A 22,219-nucleotide genomic window follows, 5' to 3' on the forward strand; every position below is an offset into this window, starting at 1 on the left:
TCAAGCTAATTTTAGGCGATTAATAAGGTTTTTCAACAACATATAATCATCAGGTTTATAAATATTTTTATTTCTACCTTTTTTTGCTGTTGGTTGAGCAACGCGCGCTCAAAACGCAGAACTTTGGAAATGTCCAGGCTGTCTTTGCAAAAGGAGTTCAGACCGTCCGTCATGTCGTCAAGGAGAGACTGAAGAAACACCCAGCTGAATTTTATCGTGTTTATGATGCGATACAGGATGTTTTCTGAAAGAACAGAACAAATGAATAAGTGCAAAAACATCAGTTATAGTGACTGATAGTGAAGGTTTTCCCTGCATGTTTGAATTTCAGCAACACTACAGAGGTTCATTCAGACCTACAACATATCTTCTTTCACACTTTTGTGTTTTTTTTACCTCTTTCCTCCTCTCCCACTTCCTCCACAGCACTTTCATCCAGTTCTTGCTCACTCGAGTCTGTTCTTTCAATGCCTAAAATAAGAGATTTTATAGTTTTTATAACTCAATCAGTGTTTGAAATCTAGCTCATATTACGTCGACCCTCGGGACTTCATTTGTTTCTCACCCTGCTGCTTCTGCAGCTCTCTCTTTGCCCGCTTCTTCTCCTCCTTCTTGTATTTTTTCTTCTCTTTCTTCAGGTCCTTCAGAGCTGTTTTTGAGCTGGTGACCCAGGCGTTGTAGGCCAGCTGAAATGCACATAAATATTTACGAATGTGACAACAATGATTGTTCCATATCTGTCTTTTCAAGGAAAAACACTTATCTGTCAGTGTATAAAGGGCTGAAACAGACAAACATATCTCATTCTTTTGCTGTGTCTGCATTGTTAGTCTCCCTCTAACCTGGAAAGCTGATTTCTTCTTTGGTGGTGGTTCTTCTTCCTCTTTCTTCTCTGTAACTTCCTCTTCATCCTCCTCACTGTCACTCTCAAACAGGTGGTAGCCACAGTTGTTTTCCACTGTGTTAAACAAGCAGAGTAAAAAAAAAATCTCATCATAAACTGATCAGTGGCCAAAAAAGAACAGGAGTATATCTACTGTTTGTGTTTTATCATCTTAAGACCAACTTTAATTTAAGAGAAAACTAAAACTAAGAGTCAAATGTTAGAAAATCTCTGATATTCTTGTGTTTTAGTTTAATTTATTGCCTGCTGCCAAAGGCGACAATGTTTTTGCCCATCCCTGTGCTTGTTCAAACCAGTGAATAAATTATAATGATTTGGCGTTAGTTCAATTCAAGATGGCTCTCACAGCTAATAGACGTTAGCCAGCACAAAAAAATACTCTAATCCAATCAATTTTGCAGGTATGGAGCTAAAATTCGGTGTAAATGTAGCTGAGAATCATTCATAACACGCTGTCTGGGTGCTACTCTATTGGCGCCAACCTTGTCTGTCAGGTTAGCAAAATATCTTGTGAACGACTGGACGAATTCTAGCGAAATGAAATGTTGCTGCTCACCTCCAGGCTGAGAGACCCAAGGCTTCCACCACTTTCCTGCATCTCTCTTTGCCTTTTCATCGTCATCTAAAAAAACCAAACGTTTTATTCTTTTTTTTATTGATGGCTTCCCCCCTTTAAGTGAATATAATATAATTAGCAGAAGTAAAACTTAGGAAATGTTAACATGGACTGCTCTTTTTAACTGCTTCTTTGCTGACTAACAGAGGCGGAAATCTTGAGTTACCCGGCACTGCCTGATCTGCAGGAAGTTCTGCTTTCTCTAAAGCCATCTGAGGACTCCTCTGTTTAGATTTTATCTTCTCCATCCTACAGGAAGAGAATGGAAAGGTTGATCAAACACTGTTTACTCTTTTAAGAGCAGATAAAAGGGAGATAGAAAGATGGAAAATGTGCTGATCGCCACTACAAACTGGTTCCATTAATTGATTTAATCACTGTTTTACTGTATGGTCTTACTGTCTCTTCAGCGTCTCGACAGATTTCTTCTCCATCTCCAGTCTGGCTGCTATCTGCTTCTTCACTTTGGCCTCAAACAGCTCAGCCCCCCTTAGAGAGAGCGAGAGGCAGAGAAAATAATATAAATTAAGTTTTATTTAACATTCATACTGCTTACTGGTTTTTAATTTTGTGGTTTTTGCAATCTCACTACTTTAGCATACGTCTGAGTTATTTTAGCCGCTCACATATCAAAACGTTTAGCCCATTCAGGGGATGGATGCTCTGACTTTTGGTTTTTGGACCTTTTATACTTTTTTAAATATTTAACTTTATTAACAAATATTTTCCTCATAGAAATACATTAACATTTCTTCAAGTCCTTCAAAAACAGGTCTGCTCTCTTTGGTTTTCAAGTTTGTTTAACAGACCTTGAGGCTAAAATCTTCGAGGACTTGAGATCAGACACCACGTAGAGGAAATAGTAGCTGAGGAAGACCCTCCTTTGTGCCAGGACGACGGTGAAGCAGATCGCATCCCAGACGATGCCGGCTTCACCCTCTGGCAGCTCACACTCGTCATCAGGCTCCGCTGAGAAGCAAAAATTAAATCAATATTCAGAGAAATGACTAAATTACTCTGGTGTTTGGGAAAGTCTTAGTCTCCTATTTGTTGCATGTTTTAGAAAACAAACTGCAGCCCCACTCACAGACTTCATAGATACGTCTAACCTAAATGAGGCCCTAATCTAGCTAAATTCAACATCACTGTTCTTTGCTTTCTTTGGGTAAAACACTCGGTAATACACCTTTGTCCACAATGTCTTTCTATTAAATTTCATCCCTCCAAAAAGAGTTTTATTTTCATGCAGACTGCTTTATTTTCAGAAAAATGCATGACAAATCTCTTTCTTATACAATATTTATTGCACTCCAAGGGAAAACAAACAGCTAAAATAAAGCTTGTTTCCTGTCCTTCCTTATAATTTCAAATAAATTTAAAGTTTTTTCCCAGAGCACAAAGAGTGAAAAAAACGTATGAGTGTTTAACGTTACACACAGGTGAAAAACACCTGAATCAGGCAAAAGAATATTCAGCAGTAGCAAATTTATTGTTCTTGTAACTAGTTTGAATTTGAACTTTTTATTTAGATTACTTTTTAGTGCAGGAAAACAATTAAAAAAAGGAAAATAAAAACTTCTGATTTATTTATTTGCTTTGCCTATTTGCAATTCTTTTTCCTCCCTCAGTTTGTCATAGTATCTTTGATTCAAATTATTAAATAGTTTTTAAATGTATATGTTCTTAGAAAAGTCAGTCAAAACCCTGTTTAAAAGATGTTTTACAACTAATAAAATCAGTTTATGACAAAAAAAACCCAGCTGTAAGACGTATAAAACAAAAGTTTGTATATTTTCTATTCATGCAACATAAATTACACAAACATCAGGTGTTTTTAAGACACAAGACAAATAGGTTTAACTGTTGCAGACACTTACGGACGTCGTAGCCTTTGATGGTGCAGAACATGCTGAAGGCCTGAATCAACCAGCAGCTGTTCTTCAACAGGCTGTCCAGATAACCACAAGAACCAAGCTGAAGGAAAGATTTACTATAGTTAAAGTCTAAAAATCTTCAATTAATCAACAACTAAATCTCCTTCCTGTTGTTACTTACGGACAGGAGGTTCTTCATGGTGATCACAAAGCAGGTGTAGCCGATGAGCCAGTCCCACAGGCGGAGGATGTATCTGACCGGCTGCATCAGCACGCTGCCGCCAAACAGCATGAAGTAAAAACAGGCCACCAGGTACCCCAGGCAGAAGATGTTGATCCGCGTGGTGCCAGTGATGAAGATGAGGCAGAGCACCAGCCAGAAGAAGTAGCTGAAAACAAACACCTTCACCATGTCGAGGTAGCTTCTGGAGACGAGACAGAGAGGAACACCTTCACTTCGAGCTCGCTGACTGGTAAATCTAAATACAATGAGGATGTGAGTGCTGTCTGTCACCCCCGAGGTGGACTGGTGCAATCTTTAAATCAGTTTGTGTACCATTTAAATGGATATTCTGTTGGCAAAAGTGGGAAAAAATAAACCCTATAAACAAATGCAGTGGAATGGGAGTTGTCTCCTAATGCTTACTCAGCAGTTTCAGTTTGCTTGAACAGCTTTCAGGAGTTTGACAACGTGCATAAATTAATAATTTAACTTAAACCTTTATCTTAAATGACCACAAGTAGCAGGATGGAATCCTGATTAACTAAGTGCTCCAATATAGTTTAGGTTTTTTCCTGCTCTAAATTTAGAATACAACGAGTTATATATATATATAAAAAAATAAGAGTTTTGGCTGAACATTTGGTAAAAATTCAAGCTAATCAAAGTAAATTACCTGAAATCATTTTAATTATTTGGGCAATCTCCTTTAAATGTCTCGTTTGTCAGCTTCGACAAACAGATAATTTAATAAGAAATGGAAGCGGAGCAACGAAAACATTATTTACAACTCAAAAACAAAACATACAACAACTAAACTACACAGGACATATAAAAGTCTTGCAGCTGAAGATCAAACCTACCGAATAATCAATAAATAAGAAAAATCACATATAAAACACATAGACATAACATAAAGCACAGAAATTCCATCTACATAAATGATAAATTACAGCAACATATAGCAAAATCATGTAGCTAAAATTTGGGCAATAAACTCTTTAGTTTAAAGTATAATTTGGTAAATTAAAACCAGAAATCTGGGTTCAGTGTTAAATCTTCTGTTTTGCATACATAGTTTTATTTTATTAAGAAGAAACATGATTGGCAGATGACACAAGCTTTTTATTTAAAACCATAAAAGAAGCCAAAAACAAAAACTGTATTTTTGACCTGCAGTGGAGAAAGTTGTCCACAGGTATGAACTGGTTGAAGGAACACGGATCCAAACTGCGGCTGATCTCAACGTTGTCTCCGGCCAGAAGTCGCACCGCTGCTCGGTTCTCCTCCACAAAGACCTGCCACTGCAGAGACGAGCAGAGCAGCAGGAGGTGGTCGTCTGCAGGGAGACGGAAACAGTGCGGTAAACGTACCGGAAGGAAGGAGAGGAAGGAAGGGACAGGTGTACTCACAGAAGATGAACGATGGATTGGGTCTCATAGCAAAGTCAGGAAAGTAAAACCACTTAATAACATTAGAGGTTAAAGGTTGAACTGCAGTTCTCCAAGGATAATCTGCCAAAAAATACAATGAAATCAAATAAAGTCATCTTTACACTTTGAAATTCATATTTTTTATGTTAGAAAACATCACAGCTGGGTCTATTTCCTGGCATTGTATTACATAGCTGGTAAAAATAAATAAATACAAGTAATATTTAAAACAAGTACTGAATGCATCTTCCTTTTCATTTCTGACATTTCTCTTTCTCTGCTGCTTTGTATAGATGTCTACACACCACTCGCCAATTCATACAATAATGAATTTTCTTAGTAGAGGAATCACACTGTCTGCGAGAACGTAAATGTTGAGAGTTAAAAGACTTTGCTGAAATTTGCAGAAGCTGAAACTGAGAATTACTGAAGCTAAAAGAATCAAAACACTAACTAAAAGCTAAAAATATCAGCATTCACACAGCATATTGATAGGAAATAATAAAAAAAAGATTTTAAAATTCCTACCAACACAGAGAGCAGGAGGAATGCCAATGCAGAGCAGGTACTGAAACACCATGAGCCCAGCCGTAAAGCAACAATATTTAGGCCACACCTCCCCGATGGCCTTCCTGCGTCGCCGAAACAGGACCACCATTAACGCGCAGGAGTGGAGCAAAGCGTAGAAATCCATCCTCTGACCGATTACATTCACCGCCACGATTAAACTGATCTAGGAGGAAACGAGTCCATAGAGAGAAGTTAGATACCTTCAGACATGAACAGATGATGGCAAACATTTCAGCTCCTAAAACAAAACACCTCAAGTCCAAACTTGTAGAAGCCGAAGTTGATGAAGTATTTGATGCAGGGCAGGACGCCGTGATCAAGGTGCTGCCTTGTGATGCCGTGGAAGATGATGCTGAAGGGGGGAGGCTTCAAGTCGTTGCGGAGGCGGAAGTAGAGCTGGTGGCGATGGACGGTGGCCTCGAAGACAAGCAGCCCGAGCACCATCAGATGGTTCTACAGCAGAAAAAAAAACTGAACTGTGGCAAAATCCACTGAAGAATCCTGGGAAACCTCAAGCATGGTTGTAAAATAGTGATAATTTGGTAATTTATCAAGGTATTATGTATATTATGGTATTATTATTATTATGCTTTTTGGCAGTACTCATTAACCCTCACTATGATTACAGTATATTTAGGACATTTTGTTTTATAAATCTTTGTGTGTATATTTATTTAAAAGCATTGTCAGCAACTGCAAGATCTGAATATTATGGAGCTCCTCAGTCTGCAGCAGCATCTTTTTTACACCAAATCTGTGCATTGGCTGCATGTCCTTCATAAGATGGTCTAAAATGCATGAATGCCAGTGAATGACAAAGGCTTTGGTAAAACCCAGGCTTCCTCGTACCCTCAGGCAGGGGAGGATTCTGCCCTCGCACTTTCTCAGCGCTCCACACCAGTACACGGGGTCGACAGGTTCGATGTAGAGAACGGACCTCCGGAGCAGCTCCGCCATGTTTCCCCTCAGTTCTGCTTCACTGTCCAGTCCTGAGCTGTTGGAGGGGATTAACTCCTGAAATACCGCAAGACACAAGATTAAAGAGAGGGAGAGGGATATTTAGGAGGAAAAACAATGAAAGATGTTGTCTAGACTCCATAAATAAGTCATTTTGTGTAAAAATAGTTTTATATTTTTGTGACAAAGCTCATAAGCTTGTATGCACTGATTATTATTATTATTATTAGTGAACGTTTTGGTCTGCAAGTGTTGAAAAGGAAACAGGAAATTAATTTTAAAAACATGCCAGCAGGTCTACACAAACAGCACACACATGCAGGCAGCAGCTGAACTCACAGCAGTGCAGTTGGAGGAGTAATCGAGGGGTTTGATGACTTTGAGCTGGTAAAACATCTTGCACACCACCATGACGCAGGCCCACACAGCGGAGATGCTGGAGGCCAAAGGTCGTAACCGTGGAAACGGGAGCGCAAACACCCACAGAACCAGGAAAAGGAAGTTCATCAGTGAAACCTGTGAAAATAGAGATTAATCGTAAGAAATACATAAAATGTTCTCATAGGGCAATAATTTTTATTGAATAGGTTTGTTTTCTGACAGGTAATTAAATGCACAACTCAGATGAGATGTCCCACCTCCTGCAGTGACACCCAGATGATGCCAGAGGACACAATCTTGAGGCTGTGGAGCTCCATTAGTCTCCAGCTCAGCTCCTGCAGCCTGCGGAGTCCGGAGACGCCCTGAATGAGAAGCAGGCTCGCCCGGTCCACAATCATGCCCCACTTTTCCTCACGACTGGTTGGGGTAGTTTCTGAGAACAGGAATATCAGACACACACAGCAAAAGCTGTCAGCGAGGTCGGGTCTGTCACTTTGAGGAAAACAAATCAGTAAACTAAACAGACTACAAACTGCTACAGACTAAGAATTGAAAGAAAGCAATAAATAAGTGTTGTACTTCTGATGTGTCAAATGAATTCATTTTCTTATTCGTAAATGACTAAAACTGAGGAGGTGGTGAGTTGTTACCATCTTCTGTTGCCTCCTCCTGCTCCTCAGCTCCTTTCAGAGAGGTGGTTTGTAGTCCGACGCTGTCCAGAGTCTCCTGACTTTTGGCAGTTCCCACCTGCTCCTTCACAAGCCTGTCAACCCACAGATTAATTTTTTATTCTGAGGAACACATTACTCCTCTACGTCAGGGGTAAACTGACAGATTCAGCCGCAGTTTTATAGAGTAATTTATTCAGACAGTAAAAATGAATTAGCCAATGTGTCAAAAAAGACTGACTCGTACATGTTCGCAAAGAAAAGATTCAATAAATGTAATATAATCTGAGAAAACTGCAGATAATTAATTTAATCGAAAATCCCAAACTGGCAACTGAGTAAAAGCCTTACCTTTGCTGTAACTTTGCAATATTTTCTTTAACGCTGGGAATGAAATGAGAGAATTTCAGTGAGCGGTTTAACCATGATGGGTAGCTAAATCGTATCATGGAAGCAGTAACACTACATTTTTATTACTTCTTTTAATAATAATAAAAGAAGATATTCTGATCAACACATTCATTTATAGGGCAAAAATAAGAATTCAAATCCTAACAGTTAAGTTGTAGCTGCAAATCAGTTCTTTGAGCACAAAAATCTATACTGGAGGGGCACACGGGTCACTAAAAAGGCTACATGATGAGCAAAAGTCTAACTGGTTCAAACTAATTATATCTACAGAAAAGCTGGGAATTCTTATTATGATCATTCTTTATGCCGGGCACCTGAAATGTGAGAAAAAAACAAGGGGCTTACATGTCCGCTATCAGATTGACTGAACTCTTCAGTTCTTCTTCTCTGGATGTAAATACAAAAAGACAAATTAAGTAAAAACACACAGAGCTAATCAGTATTTTAGCCAGACAACCTGAATTTATAAATGCCTACAGATTCTATGCTATGTGCTGGTTTACTGTTTAAAACAGGCCATTTTTCATGAGTAACACTGGTTTCTATTAAAAAATAAAATACTTTAATTACAGTTTGTGTTATTATGTCGGGTGATTTTGTCTTTTAGTTCCAGTGATGTCAGCTCATCATCAATTTTGGATAAAATAAAACAAACATCCGGCAGTAAAGTTTTAGTACCATACATGTATAAAAGGCTATTATTTTGAAGGACAGATGTAAGTTTCTTCTCGGCCGCTAGGGGCGGTGACGTTTTTTTCTTTCCCTTGTGTGGTGTGTTTGTGCTAGACCTGTTAGCAGTGTTAGCGAACGGCAGGGCTAATACTTTGTTCAGCGAGTATATAGTTCTTCTACACGAGTGACTGAGTCAGTTCCGCATAAATCAGACCTGTATCGTTTGGGCGTGCTTTATTGTGATGCTCCGAGTGTTCAGTGAATGATAAAGAACTGTTACAACACTGAGTTCCCACAATAAAGTGCCCGGCGAGTGAAGCCGGCTAAAGGAGATAAACCATCTATCTTATTATTCCTGTGTCCTGACCGACGCCACATCTTGTTTCCTGCATATCATCACGAATTAGCACCCAAGAACTCTCTACGCAACATTTGGTCCTTCGAGCCGGATGCGGAATCCAAGATGCAGTTAGAAGATGAGGTTTACCTTGGTGCCAGACCCAAACGTGGGCGGTGTCGACCTATCAAGTTTCAGGATTTTGAGGTTGAGTACGTGAGAGACCCATTACCCTGGAGAGCTCCACCACCCCTTCTCGAGCAGAGTGTGTTCCCCCCCCCGAGAGAGCCCAGCCTGTAGGCCCAGCTTTCCTCCTTCTCAGCCTTTATTTGGTGGTTTCTCTGGGAACACAGCATATCCTAGAACTCCTCAGCTAACCCCAGATCGTCACCAAAGGGGCCATCCAACCACAGACCCTCAACCTGGACCCCTTGCTTCCTCACACTGGACCTACNCAGAGCAAGCAGCTGAATGAGATCGAAGAGGACATAGCCGTCTTTCTTCTCCACCCCAATGATGTTGGGCAGGGCAAAGGGCCGATCGGCATTGATGCCTCGGTAAGCAGAGGTGGTCCATGGGAAGAAACCAAACTGGAAAAAGTACTTCACTACAACAGTCAGCTGAGATGAAAAGAGGAGAGATGATTGAAACAGATCTGAATGAGTTACAGGCTCAAACAACAGGTAGGTATCACAGACAGATTAACTTAAGTCCTAATGATACTCTTTGGCCAGGCCAGTATTTCTCAGAAAAACACTGGTTCATTTTAAAATGTTATAGCACATAAAGCATCATCAGCAACTAATGTTCTTAGTTTTAGTCATTCCAGCGTCTTTAATAACCTACTTCAGTGTAGATTATAGCGGTCATCCAGAAGCGTTTGGTGGGCCGCGGCACAGACAGCATGGCCCAGAGGAATATCAGGATGGGCAGGATGAGGGAGAGAAACGAAGCCGACACGATGTGGTTCAGGATGATGACGAAGTAACACAGCATCTCCGACTTGGACACCATCGTGTTGTAGAGGGCAAAGAGCAGCTTCAGGGGCCTCGGCAACGTGGTGTAAAACTTATCCGACTCTGAGATCTCGTCATTTACAAACATGCTACAGAAAGAGTGGAATGGAAATAAAAACAACAAGCTTAAATGTGATTAACAGAAAAAATCAAACTTGCAAAATGGTTAAAAAATGCTCTACATCAGCAGACTTTGTTATTTTAAACATATAAAACCATTTGACTTGATCAGGAGTACTGTGCTGTGACTTTTATACCTTTTGAATTATTAACATTTATTTACAAAAATATTTATTTTGTATCATATTTTTATTTCTCAGGAGAAATGAACCGAGATGTCCTCAATTCCTTCACACACATTGTCCTCTGAAATCTGTTTTTGTCTTCTATGCTCCTTTTAGCTACTGTCTTCCTAATGTTAGCTTTTGCCTAGCTTTTAGCTATGGTTTTGCTCATTTTAGTTCTGTTCTGCTCGTTTGAAGCTAATTCAGTTTCAGCTTCTTCAACAAACTTCAGCACTCGTCCTGCTTTTTCACAGGATTTGCAGATTTCACTCGTTTTGTTTTCAAACGTTAAGTGTGATACTAACTTGTTGAGCAGCAGCTCACTGGCTGTGAGGTTTCTTGTTTCCTGACTCAGAGGTCTGGGAGACTCGGGGAGGATCTCGCTTTTCTCTCCATCACTCTCCTGGTGATCCGGTGAGAAGCAGTCTGCATGTTTGGACAGTTCATCCTCCTTACTTGGCTGTAATTCTTCATCCAGCTCAGCGCCTTCTAACTCTGGATCCTCATGATGATCATCTTTATCTTCCTCTTTTTCGTCCTGCTCAGATGTTCTCTCATCCTCTGGGTGCCTCTCAACATCATCCTCCTGTTCAATATCTGCCTCTTGTTCAGCATCTTCTTTCTGCTTAACATCTCCCTCCTGTTCAACATCTTCCCCCTGTTCAACATCTTCTTTCTGTTCAATATCTTCCTCCCGTTCAACATCTTCTTCCTGTTTAACATCTTCCTCCTGTTTAAAGTCTTCCTCCTGTTTAACGTCCTCCTGTGCATGGTCTTCCTTCTGAGTGGCCACATTTTCACAACTTTAAAACAAAAAAAGATACTTTAATTTCATGAGGGAAGGTTCAGTCTTTCTGGAGTAAAGGTATAAAATGTGACTTTAAAAACACATGAAAGCAAACCAAAGATGTGGAAAAGCTCAACGTGAGATAGAAAAACAAATTTGTACAGTTTAAAAACAAAAAAGACCATTTTTAGGAAAACAAAACTTCTATCGCTTTGTTTAGGAAAAAAAAAATCATTGCCCAACCCAAACCTTAGACTTATTGATCACTAACTGCGAGTTTTTGTTTATATTTTAGATCATTCTGTTTAAATATGTCCACTGAAGCCACAGAGTTCTTCATACATTTATGACATGATGTGTTCTTCAGGATAAACTACACCCTGAATGGCAAAGTTTAACATTTAAAATATTTTAGATTCAGTGTTGCCTAACATCTTTGCATCAGTATGGTCTTAATGTTTTTCATTTGTATCAATATGTCTAAACTCTTTAGAGACAACTTTTGTAGCTTTTTCAAAAATAATTTACCGATGTTTTTTAGCCCATCAGAAGTCTGCTGTTCATGCTGAACCTCTACAAATTAGACCTTAAAACATCTCTTCCACTGAATTTCATCCCTTCCCGTTCAGACCTCACTGATTAATGTTTAATTTATTACCTGCAAAACCTAGACGTTCAGATACTTTCTATTTAAATAAATATCCAAGAAAACTGTTTTTGTCGGCGGGGAGGGGGTTGTATCTGCTTCAACTAGGAAATATTTACCCTTTAGAAAATTCTGAAAAGCTCACAAATGTTCAAACACTGCTGTATACAAATTTATTTTAGTAGGGTTGGCCTTGCCAGAGTGAGAATATTTTGTTAAAATTAGTGTCTTTTAAAAGAAAAAAGAAACAAAATAAATGAACACCTAAATAAGTTGAAAAAAGAATCAATTAATTCAGATTATAGTTGAAGATAGTGTGTCACTTGACTGAAACGAGTTTCTACAGTCCTCATTTCTGCACCTCTGTGGAAGATCATCAGCCTCAAAGGAGGTCAGGTCGACGTTGGCTTCTTTCAGGAGTCTTCGTCGAAGCTGGGAAGGAGCAGGCGATTCGTCGGGGGTGTCTTCCAGCTCCTCCTGCGTCGGCTGCCTGGAGACCAGCAACGTCTCGTCTGTCATGCAGCTGCAGGTGAGCAGGAAAAACAGGAAGCAGGTGAGTATTCAGGCTCTTAAAAGGAAGGAAAACTGAAGAAATTAAGTCTGTGTGAGTTTGAACTGCTATAACTGACTGCACATTTAGCAGCTTGCAAATGCTAATCTAAGGTCGAGGCAAACGGGATTCACTTTATTTTGCAGCGGTTTACCTGGAAAAGCTGCTGCCCCAGGACATTTTGGAGGCTTGACTCTTCAGCCTGCCGTAGGCATGACGTGAGGAGCGGGCATCAGGCGGGGTGAGGGGGGGAGGCAGGGCATCTAAACCCTCCTGAGACGACAGCGTATTCTGACGGGAGATCCAGGTGTCATAAAACTGCTTCACGCTCTCCTGACTCACCTCTTTGCCCTGAAAACAGGAGAGGAAAGAAAGTAACATCCAGAGAAACTCAAGCATGGATGCAGAAACTGTAGCTACACACACACACACAAAGACAAAATGGCCACCACAGCTATGCAACCTTAACCAACAGACAAACAGCAACATCTAAGTGAATTTGGTATGGTAGTAACTGAGAGTCATTCACAACACATACTTCAAGCATTAATAGATTGCTTGAGATCACGTGCGATATTGAGAGATAGCAACGATATTATTTTCCAGGCTTGACTAAAATGGCTAAAACTTCATCATTTCTTAACACAAGATGATCTTTGTCTAAAACTCTGGCATGTTGGCGGGCGATATGCATTCCTTCAAGGAATATTAGGCCTTTATTTCAGTCTGTTTTATTTTTACATCCTCTGAAAGCTCATTTCACGCTTCTACCAAATGTGAAGATTTAAAATATCAAGCTAATTTTAGGCGATTAATAAGGTTTTTCAACAACATATAATCATCAGGTTTATAAATATTTTTATTTCTACCTTTTTTTGCTGTTGGTTGAGCAACGCGCGCTCAAAACGCAGAACTTTGGAAATGTCCAGGCTGTCTTTGCAAAAGGAGTTCAGACCGTCCGTCATGTCGTCAAGGAGAGACTGAAGAAACACCCAGCTGAATTTTATCGTGTTTATGATGCGATACAGGATGTTTTCTGAAAGAACAGAACAAATGAATAAGTGCAAAAACATCAGTTATAGTGACTGATAGTGAAGGTTTTCCCTGCATGTTTGAATTTCAGCAACACTACAGAGGTTCATTCAGACCTACAACATATCTTCTTTCACACTTTTGTGTTTTTTTTACCTCTTTCCTCCTCTCCCACTTCCTCCACAGCACTTTCATCCAGTTCTTGCTCACTCGAGTCTGTTCTTTCAATGCCTAAAATAAGAGATTTTATAGTTTTTATAACTCAATCAGTGTTTGAAATCTAGCTCATATTACGTCGACCCTCGGGACTTCATTTGTTTCTCACCCTGCTGCTTCTGCAGCTCTCTCTTTGCCCGCTTCTTCTCCTCCTTCTTGTATTTTTTCTTCTCTTTCTTCAGGTCCTTCAGAGCTGTTTTTGAGCTGGTGACCCAGGCGTTGTAGGCCAGCTGAAATGCACATAAATATTTACGAATGTGACAACAATGATTGTTCCATATCTGTCTTTTCAAGGAAAAACACTTATCTGTCAGTGTATAAAGGGCTGAAACAGACAAACATATCTCATTCTTTTGCTGTGTCTGCATTGTTAGTCTCCCTCTAACCTGGAAAGCTGATTTCTTCTTTGGTGGTGGTTCTTCTTCCTCTTTCTTCTCTGTAACTTCCTCTTCATCCTCCTCACTGTCACTCTCAAACAGGTGGTAGCCACAGTTGTTTTCCACTGTGTTAAACAAGCAGAGTAAAAAAAAAATCTCATCATAAACTGATCAGTGGCCAAAAAAGAACAGGAGTATATCTACTGTTTGTGTTTTATCATCTTAAGACCAACTTTAATTTAAGAGAAAACTAAAACTAAGAGTCAAATGTTAGAAAATCTCTGATATTCTTGTGTTTTAGTTTAATTTATTGCCTGCTGCCAAAGGCGACAATGTTTTTGCCCATCCCTGTGCTTGTTCAAACCAGTGAATAAATTATAATGATTTGGCGTTAGTTCAATTCAAGATGGCTCTCACAGCTAATAGACGTTAGCCAGCACAAAAAAATACTCTAATCCAATCAATTTTGCAGGTATGGAGCTAAAATTCGGTGTAAATGTAGCTGAGAATCATTCATAACACGCTGTCTGGGTGCTACTCTATTGGCGCCAACCTTGTCTGTCAGGTTAGCAAAATATCTTGTGAACGACTGGACGAATTCTAGCGAAATGAAATGTTGCTGCTCACCTCCAGGCTGAGAGACCCAAGGCTTCCACCACTTTCCTGCATCTCTCTTTGCCTTTTCATCGTCATCTAAAAAAACCAAACGTTTTATTCTTTTTTTTATTGATGGCTTCCCCCCTTTAAGTGAATATAATATAATTAGCAGAAGTAAAACTTAGGAAATGTTAACATGGACTGCTCTTTTTAACTGCTTCTTTGCTGACTAACAGAGGCGGAAATCTTGAGTTACCCGGCACTGCCTGATCTGCAGGAAGTTCTGCTTTCTCTAAAGCCATCTGAGGACTCCTCTGTTTAGATTTTATCTTCTCCATCCTACAGGAAGAGAATGGAAAGGTTGATCAAACACTGTTTACTCTTTTAAGAGCAGATAAAAGGGAGATAGAAAGATGGAAAATGTGCTGATCGCCACTACAAACTGGTTCCATTAATTGATTTAATCACTGTTTTACTGTATGGTCTTACTGTCTCTTCAGCGTCTCGACAGATTTCTTCTCCATCTCCAGTCTGGCTGCTATCTGCTTCTTCACTTTGGCCTCAAACAGCTCAGCCCCCCTTAGAGAGAGCGAGAGGCAGAGAAAATAATATAAATTAAGTTTTATTTAACATTCATACTGCTTACTGGTTTTTAATTTTGTGGTTTTTGCAATCTCACTACTTTAGCATACGTCTGAGTTATTTTAGCCGCTCACATATCAAAACGTTTAGCCCATTCAGGGGATGGATGCTCTGACTTTTGGTTTTTGGACCTTTTATACTTTTTTAAATATTTAACTTTATTAACAAATATTTTCCTCATAGAAATACATTAACATTTCTTCAAGTCCTTCAAAAACAGGTCTGCTCTCTTTGGTTTTCAAGTTTGTTTAACAGACCTTGAGGCTAAAATCTTCGAGGACTTGAGATCAGACACCACGTAGAGGAAATAGTAGCTGAGGAAGACCCTCCTTTGTGCCAGGACGACGGTGAAGCAGATCGCATCCCAGACGATGCCGGCTTCACCCTCTGGCAGCTCACACTCGTCATCAGGCTCCGCTGAGAAGCAAAAATTAAATCAATATTCAGAGAAATGACTAAATTACTCTGGTGTTTGGGAAAGTCTTAGTCTCCTATTTGTTGCATGTTTTAGAAAACAAACTGCAGCCCCACTCACAGACTTCATAGATACGTCTAACCTAAATGAGGCCCTAATCTAGCTAAATTCAACATCACTGTTCTTTGCTTTCTTTGGGTAAAACACTCGGTAATACACCTTTGTCCACAATGTCTTTCTATTAAATTTCATCCCTCCAAAAAGAGTTTTATTTTCATGCAGACTGCTTTATTTTCAGAAAAATGCATGACAAATCTCTTTCTTATACAATATTTATTGCACTCCAAGGGAAAACAAACAGCTAAAATAAAGCTTGTTTCCTGTCCTTCCTTATAATTTCAAATAAATTTAAAGTTTTTTCCCAGAGCACAAAGAGTGAAAAAAACGTATGAGTGTTTAACGTTACACACAGGTGAAAAACACCTGAATCAGGCAAAAGAATATTCAGCAGTAGCAAATTTATTGTTCTTGTAACTAGTTTGAATTTGAACTTTTTATTTAGATTACTTTTTAGTGCAGGAAAACAATTAAAAAAAGGAAAATAAAAACTTCTGATTTATTTATTTGCTTTGCCTATTTGCAATTCTTTTTCCTCCCTCAGTTTGTCATAGTATCTTTGATTCAAATTATTAAATAGTTTTTAAATGTATATGTTCTTAGAAAAGTCAGTCAAAACCCTGTTTAAAAGATGTTTTACAACTAATAAAATCAGTTTATGACAAAAAAAACCCAGCTGTAAGACGTATAAAACAAAAGTTTGTATATTTTCTATTCATGCAACATAAATTACACAAACATCAGGTGTTTTTAAGACACAAGACAAATAGGTTTAACTGTTGCAGACACTTACGGACGTCGTAGCCTTTGATGGTGCAGAACATGCTGAAGGCCTGAATCAACCAGCAGCTGTTCTTCAACAGGCTGTCCAGATAACCACAAGAACCAAGCTGAAGGAAAGATTTACTATAGTTAAAGTCTAAAAATCTTCAATTAATCAACAACTAAATCTCCTTCCTGTTGTTACTTACGGACAGGAGGTTCTTCATGGTGATCACAAAGCAGGTGTAGCCGATGAGCCAGTCCCACAGGCGGAGGATGTATCTGACCGGCTGCATCAGCACGCTGCCGCCAAACAGCATGAAGTAAAAACAGGCCACCAGGTACCCCAGGCAGAAGATGTTGATCCGCGTGGTGCCAGTGATGAAGATGAGGCAGAGCACCAGCCAGAAGAAGTAGCTGAAAACAAACACCTTCACCATGTCGAGGTAGCTTCTGGAGACGAGACAGAGAGGAACACCTTCACTTCGAGCTCGCTGACTGGTAAATCTAAATACAATGAGGATGTGAGTGCTGTCTGTCACCCCCGAGGTGGACTGGTGCAATCTTTAAATCAGTTTGTGTACCATTTAAATGGATATTCTGTTGGCAAAAGTGGGAAAAAATAAACCCTATAAACAAATGCAGTGGAATGGGAGTTGTCTCCTAATGCTTACTCAGCAGTTTCAGTTTGCTTGAACAGCTTTCAGGAGTTTGACAACGTGCATAAATTAATAATTTAACTTAAACCTTTATCTTAAATGACCACAAGTAGCAGGATGGAATCCTGATTAACTAAGTGCTCCAATATAGTTTAGGTTTTTTCCTGCTCTAAATTTAGAATACAACGAGTTATATATATATATAAAAAAATAAGAGTTTTGGCTGAACATTTGGTAAAAATTCAAGCTAATCAAAGTAAATTACCTGAAATCATTTTAATTATTTGGGCAATCTCCTTTAAATGTCTCGTTTGTCAGCTTCGACAAACAGATAATTTAATAAGAAATGGAAGCGGAGCAACGAAAACATTATTTACAACTCAAAAACAAAACATACAACAACTAAACTACACAGGACATATAAAAGTCTTGCAGCTGAAGATCAAACCTACCGAATAATCAATAAATAAGAAAAATCACATATAAAACACATAGACATAACATAAAGCACAGAAATTCCATCTACATAAATGATAAATTACAGCAACATATAGCAAAATCATGTAGCTAAAATTTGGGCAATAAACTCTTTAGTTTAAAGTATAATTTGGTAAATTAAAACCAGAAATCTGGGTTCAGTGTTAAATCTTCTGTTTTGCATACATAGTTTTATTTTATTAAGAAGAAACATGATTGGCAGATGACACAAGCTTTTTATTTAAAACCATAAAAGAAGCCAAAAACAAAAACTGTATTTTTGACCTGCAGTGGAGAAAGTTGTCCACAGGTATGAACTGGTTGAAGGAACACGGATCCAAACTGCGGCTGATCTCAACGTTGTCTCCGGCCAGAAGTCGCACCGCTGCTCGGTTCTCCTCCACAAAGACCTGCCACTGCAGAGACGAGCAGAGCAGCAGGAGGTGGTCGTCTGCAGGGAGACGGAAACAGTGCGGTAAACGTACCGGAAGGAAGGAGAGGAAGGAAGGGACAGGTGTACTCACAGAAGATGAACGATGGATTGGGTCTCATAGCAAAGTCAGGAAAGTAAAACCACTTAATAACATTAGAGGTTAAAGGTTGAACTGCAGTTCTCCAAGGATAATCTGCCAAAAAATACAATGAAATCAAATAAAGTCATCTTTACACTTTGAAATTCATATTTTTTATGTTAGAAAACATCACAGCTGGGTCTATTTCCTGGCATTGTATTACATAGCTGGTAAAAATAAATAAATACAAGTAATATTTAAAACAAGTACTGAATGCATCTTCCTTTTCATTTCTGACATTTCTCTTTCTCTGCTGCTTTGTATAGATGTCTACACACCACTCGCCAATTCATACAATAATGAATTTTCTTAGTAGAGGAATCACACTGTCTGCGAGAACGTAAATGTTGAGAGTTAAAAGACTTTGCTGAAATTTGCAGAAGCTGAAACTGAGAATTACTGAAGCTAAAAGAATCAAAACACTAACTAAAAGCTAAAAATATCAGCATTCACACAGCATATTGATAGGAAATAATAAAAAAAAGATTTTAAAATTCCTACCAACACAGAGAGCAGGAGGAATGCCAATGCAGAGCAGGTACTGAAACACCATGAGCCCAGCCGTAAAGCAACAATATTTAGGCCACACCTCCCCGATGGCCTTCCTGCGTCGCCGAAACAGGACCACCATTAACGCGCAGGAGTGGAGCAAAGCGTAGAAATCCATCCTCTGACCGATTACATTCACCGCCACGATTAAACTGATCTAGGAGGAAACGAGTCCATAGAGAGAAGTTAGATACCTTCAGACATGAACAGATGATGGCAAACATTTCAGCTCCTAAAACAAAACACCTCAAGTCCAAACTTGTAGAAGCCGAAGTTGATGAAGTATTTGATGCAGGGCAGGACGCCGTGATCAAGGTGCTGCCTTGTGATGCCGTGGAAGATGATGCTGAAGGGGGGAGGCTTCAAGTCGTTGCGGAGGCGGAAGTAGAGCTGGTGGCGATGGACGGTGGCCTCGAAGACAAGCAGCCCGAGCACCATCAGATGGTTCTACAGCAGAAAAAAAAACTGAACTGTGGCAAAATCCACTGAAGAATCCTGGGAAACCTCAAGCATGGTTGTAAAATAGTGATAATTTGGTAATTTATCAAGGTATTATGTATATTATGGTATTATTATTATTATGCTTTTTGGCAGTACTCATTAACCCTCACTATGATTACAGTATATTTAGGACATTTTGTTTTATAAATCTTTGTGTGTATATTTATTTAAAAGCATTGTCAGCAACTGCAAGATCTGAATATTATGGAGCTCCTCAGTCTGCAGCAGCATCTTTTTTACACCAAATCTGTGCATTGGCTGCATGTCCTTCATAAGATGGTCTAAAATGCATGAATGCCAGTGAATGACAAAGGCTTTGGTAAAACCCAGGCTTCCTCGTACCCTCAGGCAGGGGAGGATTCTGCCCTCGCACTTTCTCAGCGCTCCACACCAGTACACGGGGTCGACAGGTTCGATGTAGAGAACGGACCTCCGGAGCAGCTCCGCCATGTTTCCCCTCAGTTCTGCTTCACTGTCCAGTCCTGAGCTGTTGGAGGGGATTAACTCCTGAAATACCGCAAGACACAAGATTAAAGAGAGGGAGAGGGATATTTAGGAGGAAAAACAATGAAAGATGTTGTCTAGACTCCATAAATAAGTCATTTTGTGTAAAAATAGTTTTATATTTTTGTGACAAAGCTCATAAGCTTGTATGCACTGATTATTATTATTATTATTAGTGAACGTTTTGGTCTGCAAGTGTTGAAAAGGAAACAGGAAATTAATTTTAAAAACATGCCAGCAGGTCTACACAAACAGCACACACATGCAGGCAGCAGCTGAACTCACAGCAGTGCAGTTGGAGGAGTAATCGAGGGGTTTGATGACTTTGAGCTGGTAAAACATCTTGCACACCACCATGACGCAGGCCCACACAGCGGAGATGCTGGAGGCCAAAGGTCGTAACCGTGGAAACGGGAGCGCAAACACCCACAGAACCAGGAAAAGGAAGTTCATCAGTGAAACCTGTGAAAATAGAGATTAATCGTAAGAAATACATAAAATGTTCTCATAGGGCAATAATTTTTATTGAATAGGTTTGTTTTCTGACAGGTAATTAAATGCACAACTCAGATGAGATGTCCCACCTCCTGCAGTGACACCCAGATGATGCCAGAGGACACAATCTTGAGGCTGTGGAGCTCCATTAGTCTCCAGCTCAGCTCCTGCAGCCTGCGGAGTCCGGAGACGCCCTGAATGAGAAGCAGGCTCGCCCGGTCCACAATCATGCCCCACTTTTCCTCACGACTGGTTGGGGTAGTTTCTGAGAACAGGAATATCAGACACACACAGCAAAAGCTGTCAGCGAGGTCGGGTCTGTCACTTTGAGGAAAACAAATCAGTAAACTAAACAGACTACAAACTGCTACAGACTAAGAATTGAAAGAAAGCAATAAATAAGTGTTGTACTTCTGATGTGTCAAATGAATTCATTTTCTTATTCGTAAATGACTAAAACTGAGGAGGTGGTGAGTTGTTACCATCTTCTGTTGCCTCCTCCTGCTCCTCAGCTCCTTTCAGAGAGGTGGTTTGTAGTCCGACGCTGTCCAGAGTCTCCTGACTTTTGGCAGTTCCCACCTGCTCCTTCACAAGCCTGTCAACCCACAGATTAATTTTTTATTCTGAGGAACACATTACTCCTCTACGTCAGGGGTAAACTGACAGATTCAGCCGCAGTTTTATAGAGTAATTTATTCAGACAGTAAAAATGAATTAGCCAATGTGTCAAAAAAGACTGACTCGTACATGTTCGCAAAGAAAAGATTCAATAAATGTAATATAATCTGAGAAAACTGCAGATAATTAATTTAATCGAAAATCCCAAACTGGCAACTGAGTAAAAGCCTTACCTTTGCTGTAACTTTGCAATATTTTCTTTAACGCTGGGAATGAAATGAGAGAATTTCAGTGAGCGGTTTAACCATGATGGGTAGCTAAATCGTATCATGGAAGCAGTAACACTACATTTTTATTACTTCTTTTAATAATAATAAAAGAAGATATTCTGATCAACACATTCATTTATAGGGCAAAAATAAGAATTCAAATCCTAACAGTTAAGTTGTAGCTGCAAATCAGTTCTTTGAGCACAAAAATCTATACTGGAGGGGCACACGGGTCACTAAAAAGGCTACATGATGAGCAAAAGTCTAACTGGTTCAAACTAATTATATCTACAGAAAAGCTGGGAATTCTTATTATGATCATTCTTTATGCCGGGCACCTGAAATGTGAGAAAAAAACAAGGGGCTTACATGTCCGCTATCAGATTGACTGAACTCTTCAGTTCTTCTTCTCTGGATGTAAATACAAAAAGACAAATTAAGTAAAAACACACAGAGCTAATCAGTATTTTAGCCAGACAACCTGAATTTATAAATGCCTACAGATTCTATGCTATGTGCTGGTTTACTGTTTAAAACAGGCCATTTTTCATGAGTAACACTGGTTTCTATTAAAAAATAAAATACTTTAATTACAGTTTGTGTTATTATGTCGGGTGATTTTGTCTTTTAGTTCCAGTGATGTCAGCTCATCATCAATTTTGGATAAAATAAAACAAACATCCGGCAGTAAAGTTTTAGTACCATACATGTATAAAAGGCTATTATTTTGAAGGACAGATGTAAGTTTCTTCTCGGCCGCTAGGGGCGGTGACGTTTTTTTCTTTCCCTTGTGTGGTGTGTTTGTGCTAGACCTGTTAGCAGTGTTAGCGAACGGCAGGGCTAATACTTTGTTCAGCGAGTATATAGTTCTTCTACACGAGTGACTGAGTCAGTTCCGCATAAATCAGACCTGTATCGTTTGGGCGTGCTTTATTGTGATGCTCCGAGTGTTCAGTGAATGATAAAGAACTGTTACAACACTGAGTTCCCACAATAAAGTGCCCGGCGAGTGAAGCCGGCTAAAGGAGATAAACCATCTATCTTATTATTCCTGTGTCCTGACCGACGCCACATCTTGTTTCCTGCATATC

General features: G+C 39.5%; 1 protein-coding gene across 1 annotated transcript in view; it reads right to left on the reverse strand.

Moving 5' to 3' along the window:
- The window catches only part of LOC108236734 (piezo-type mechanosensitive ion channel component 2), a 48,481-nt gene that overhangs the window by 11,497 nt on the left and 14,765 nt on the right, over window positions 1–22,219 (reverse strand). Inside the window, exons 19-63 of the mRNA XM_025006260.2 lie at window positions 21,498–21,539; window positions 21,093–21,125; window positions 20,724–20,836; window positions 20,331–20,506; window positions 20,032–20,208; window positions 19,585–19,749; window positions 18,988–19,188; window positions 18,694–18,898; window positions 18,145–18,246; window positions 17,906–18,071; window positions 16,694–16,937; window positions 16,516–16,612; window positions 15,448–15,607; window positions 15,038–15,127; window positions 14,805–14,887; window positions 14,579–14,644; window positions 13,961–14,076; window positions 13,684–13,804; window positions 13,515–13,589; window positions 13,196–13,362; window positions 12,481–12,677; window positions 12,138–12,299; window positions 10,649–11,146; window positions 9,890–10,148; window positions 9,422–9,663; window positions 8,380–8,421; window positions 7,975–8,007; window positions 7,606–7,718; window positions 7,213–7,388; window positions 6,914–7,090; window positions 6,467–6,631; window positions 5,870–6,070; window positions 5,576–5,780; window positions 5,027–5,128; window positions 4,788–4,953; window positions 3,576–3,819; window positions 3,398–3,494; window positions 2,330–2,489; window positions 1,920–2,009; window positions 1,687–1,769; window positions 1,461–1,526; window positions 843–958; window positions 566–686; window positions 397–471; window positions 78–244 (exon numbers count right to left, since the gene is read on the reverse strand). Coding sequence (XP_024862028.1) covers window positions 78–244; window positions 397–471; window positions 566–686; window positions 843–958; window positions 1,461–1,526; window positions 1,687–1,769; window positions 1,920–2,009; window positions 2,330–2,489; window positions 3,398–3,494; window positions 3,576–3,819; window positions 4,788–4,953; window positions 5,027–5,128; window positions 5,576–5,780; window positions 5,870–6,070; window positions 6,467–6,631; window positions 6,914–7,090; window positions 7,213–7,388; window positions 7,606–7,718; window positions 7,975–8,007; window positions 8,380–8,421; window positions 9,422–9,663; window positions 9,890–10,148; window positions 10,649–11,146; window positions 12,138–12,299; window positions 12,481–12,677; window positions 13,196–13,362; window positions 13,515–13,589; window positions 13,684–13,804; window positions 13,961–14,076; window positions 14,579–14,644; window positions 14,805–14,887; window positions 15,038–15,127; window positions 15,448–15,607; window positions 16,516–16,612; window positions 16,694–16,937; window positions 17,906–18,071; window positions 18,145–18,246; window positions 18,694–18,898; window positions 18,988–19,188; window positions 19,585–19,749; window positions 20,032–20,208; window positions 20,331–20,506; window positions 20,724–20,836; window positions 21,093–21,125; window positions 21,498–21,539 — 6,556 coding nt within the window. The remainder of the gene's footprint in view (window positions 1–77; window positions 245–396; window positions 472–565; window positions 687–842; window positions 959–1,460; window positions 1,527–1,686; window positions 1,770–1,919; window positions 2,010–2,329; window positions 2,490–3,397; window positions 3,495–3,575; window positions 3,820–4,787; window positions 4,954–5,026; window positions 5,129–5,575; window positions 5,781–5,869; window positions 6,071–6,466; window positions 6,632–6,913; window positions 7,091–7,212; window positions 7,389–7,605; window positions 7,719–7,974; window positions 8,008–8,379; window positions 8,422–9,421; window positions 9,664–9,889; window positions 10,149–10,648; window positions 11,147–12,137; window positions 12,300–12,480; window positions 12,678–13,195; window positions 13,363–13,514; window positions 13,590–13,683; window positions 13,805–13,960; window positions 14,077–14,578; window positions 14,645–14,804; window positions 14,888–15,037; window positions 15,128–15,447; window positions 15,608–16,515; window positions 16,613–16,693; window positions 16,938–17,905; window positions 18,072–18,144; window positions 18,247–18,693; window positions 18,899–18,987; window positions 19,189–19,584; window positions 19,750–20,031; window positions 20,209–20,330; window positions 20,507–20,723; window positions 20,837–21,092; window positions 21,126–21,497; window positions 21,540–22,219) is intronic.

This window comes from Kryptolebias marmoratus, linkage group LG8 (genome assembly GCF_001649575.2).
Source record: "Kryptolebias marmoratus isolate JLee-2015 linkage group LG8, ASM164957v2, whole genome shotgun sequence".
Lineage (NCBI taxonomy): Eukaryota > Metazoa > Chordata > Actinopteri > Cyprinodontiformes > Rivulidae > Kryptolebias > Kryptolebias marmoratus.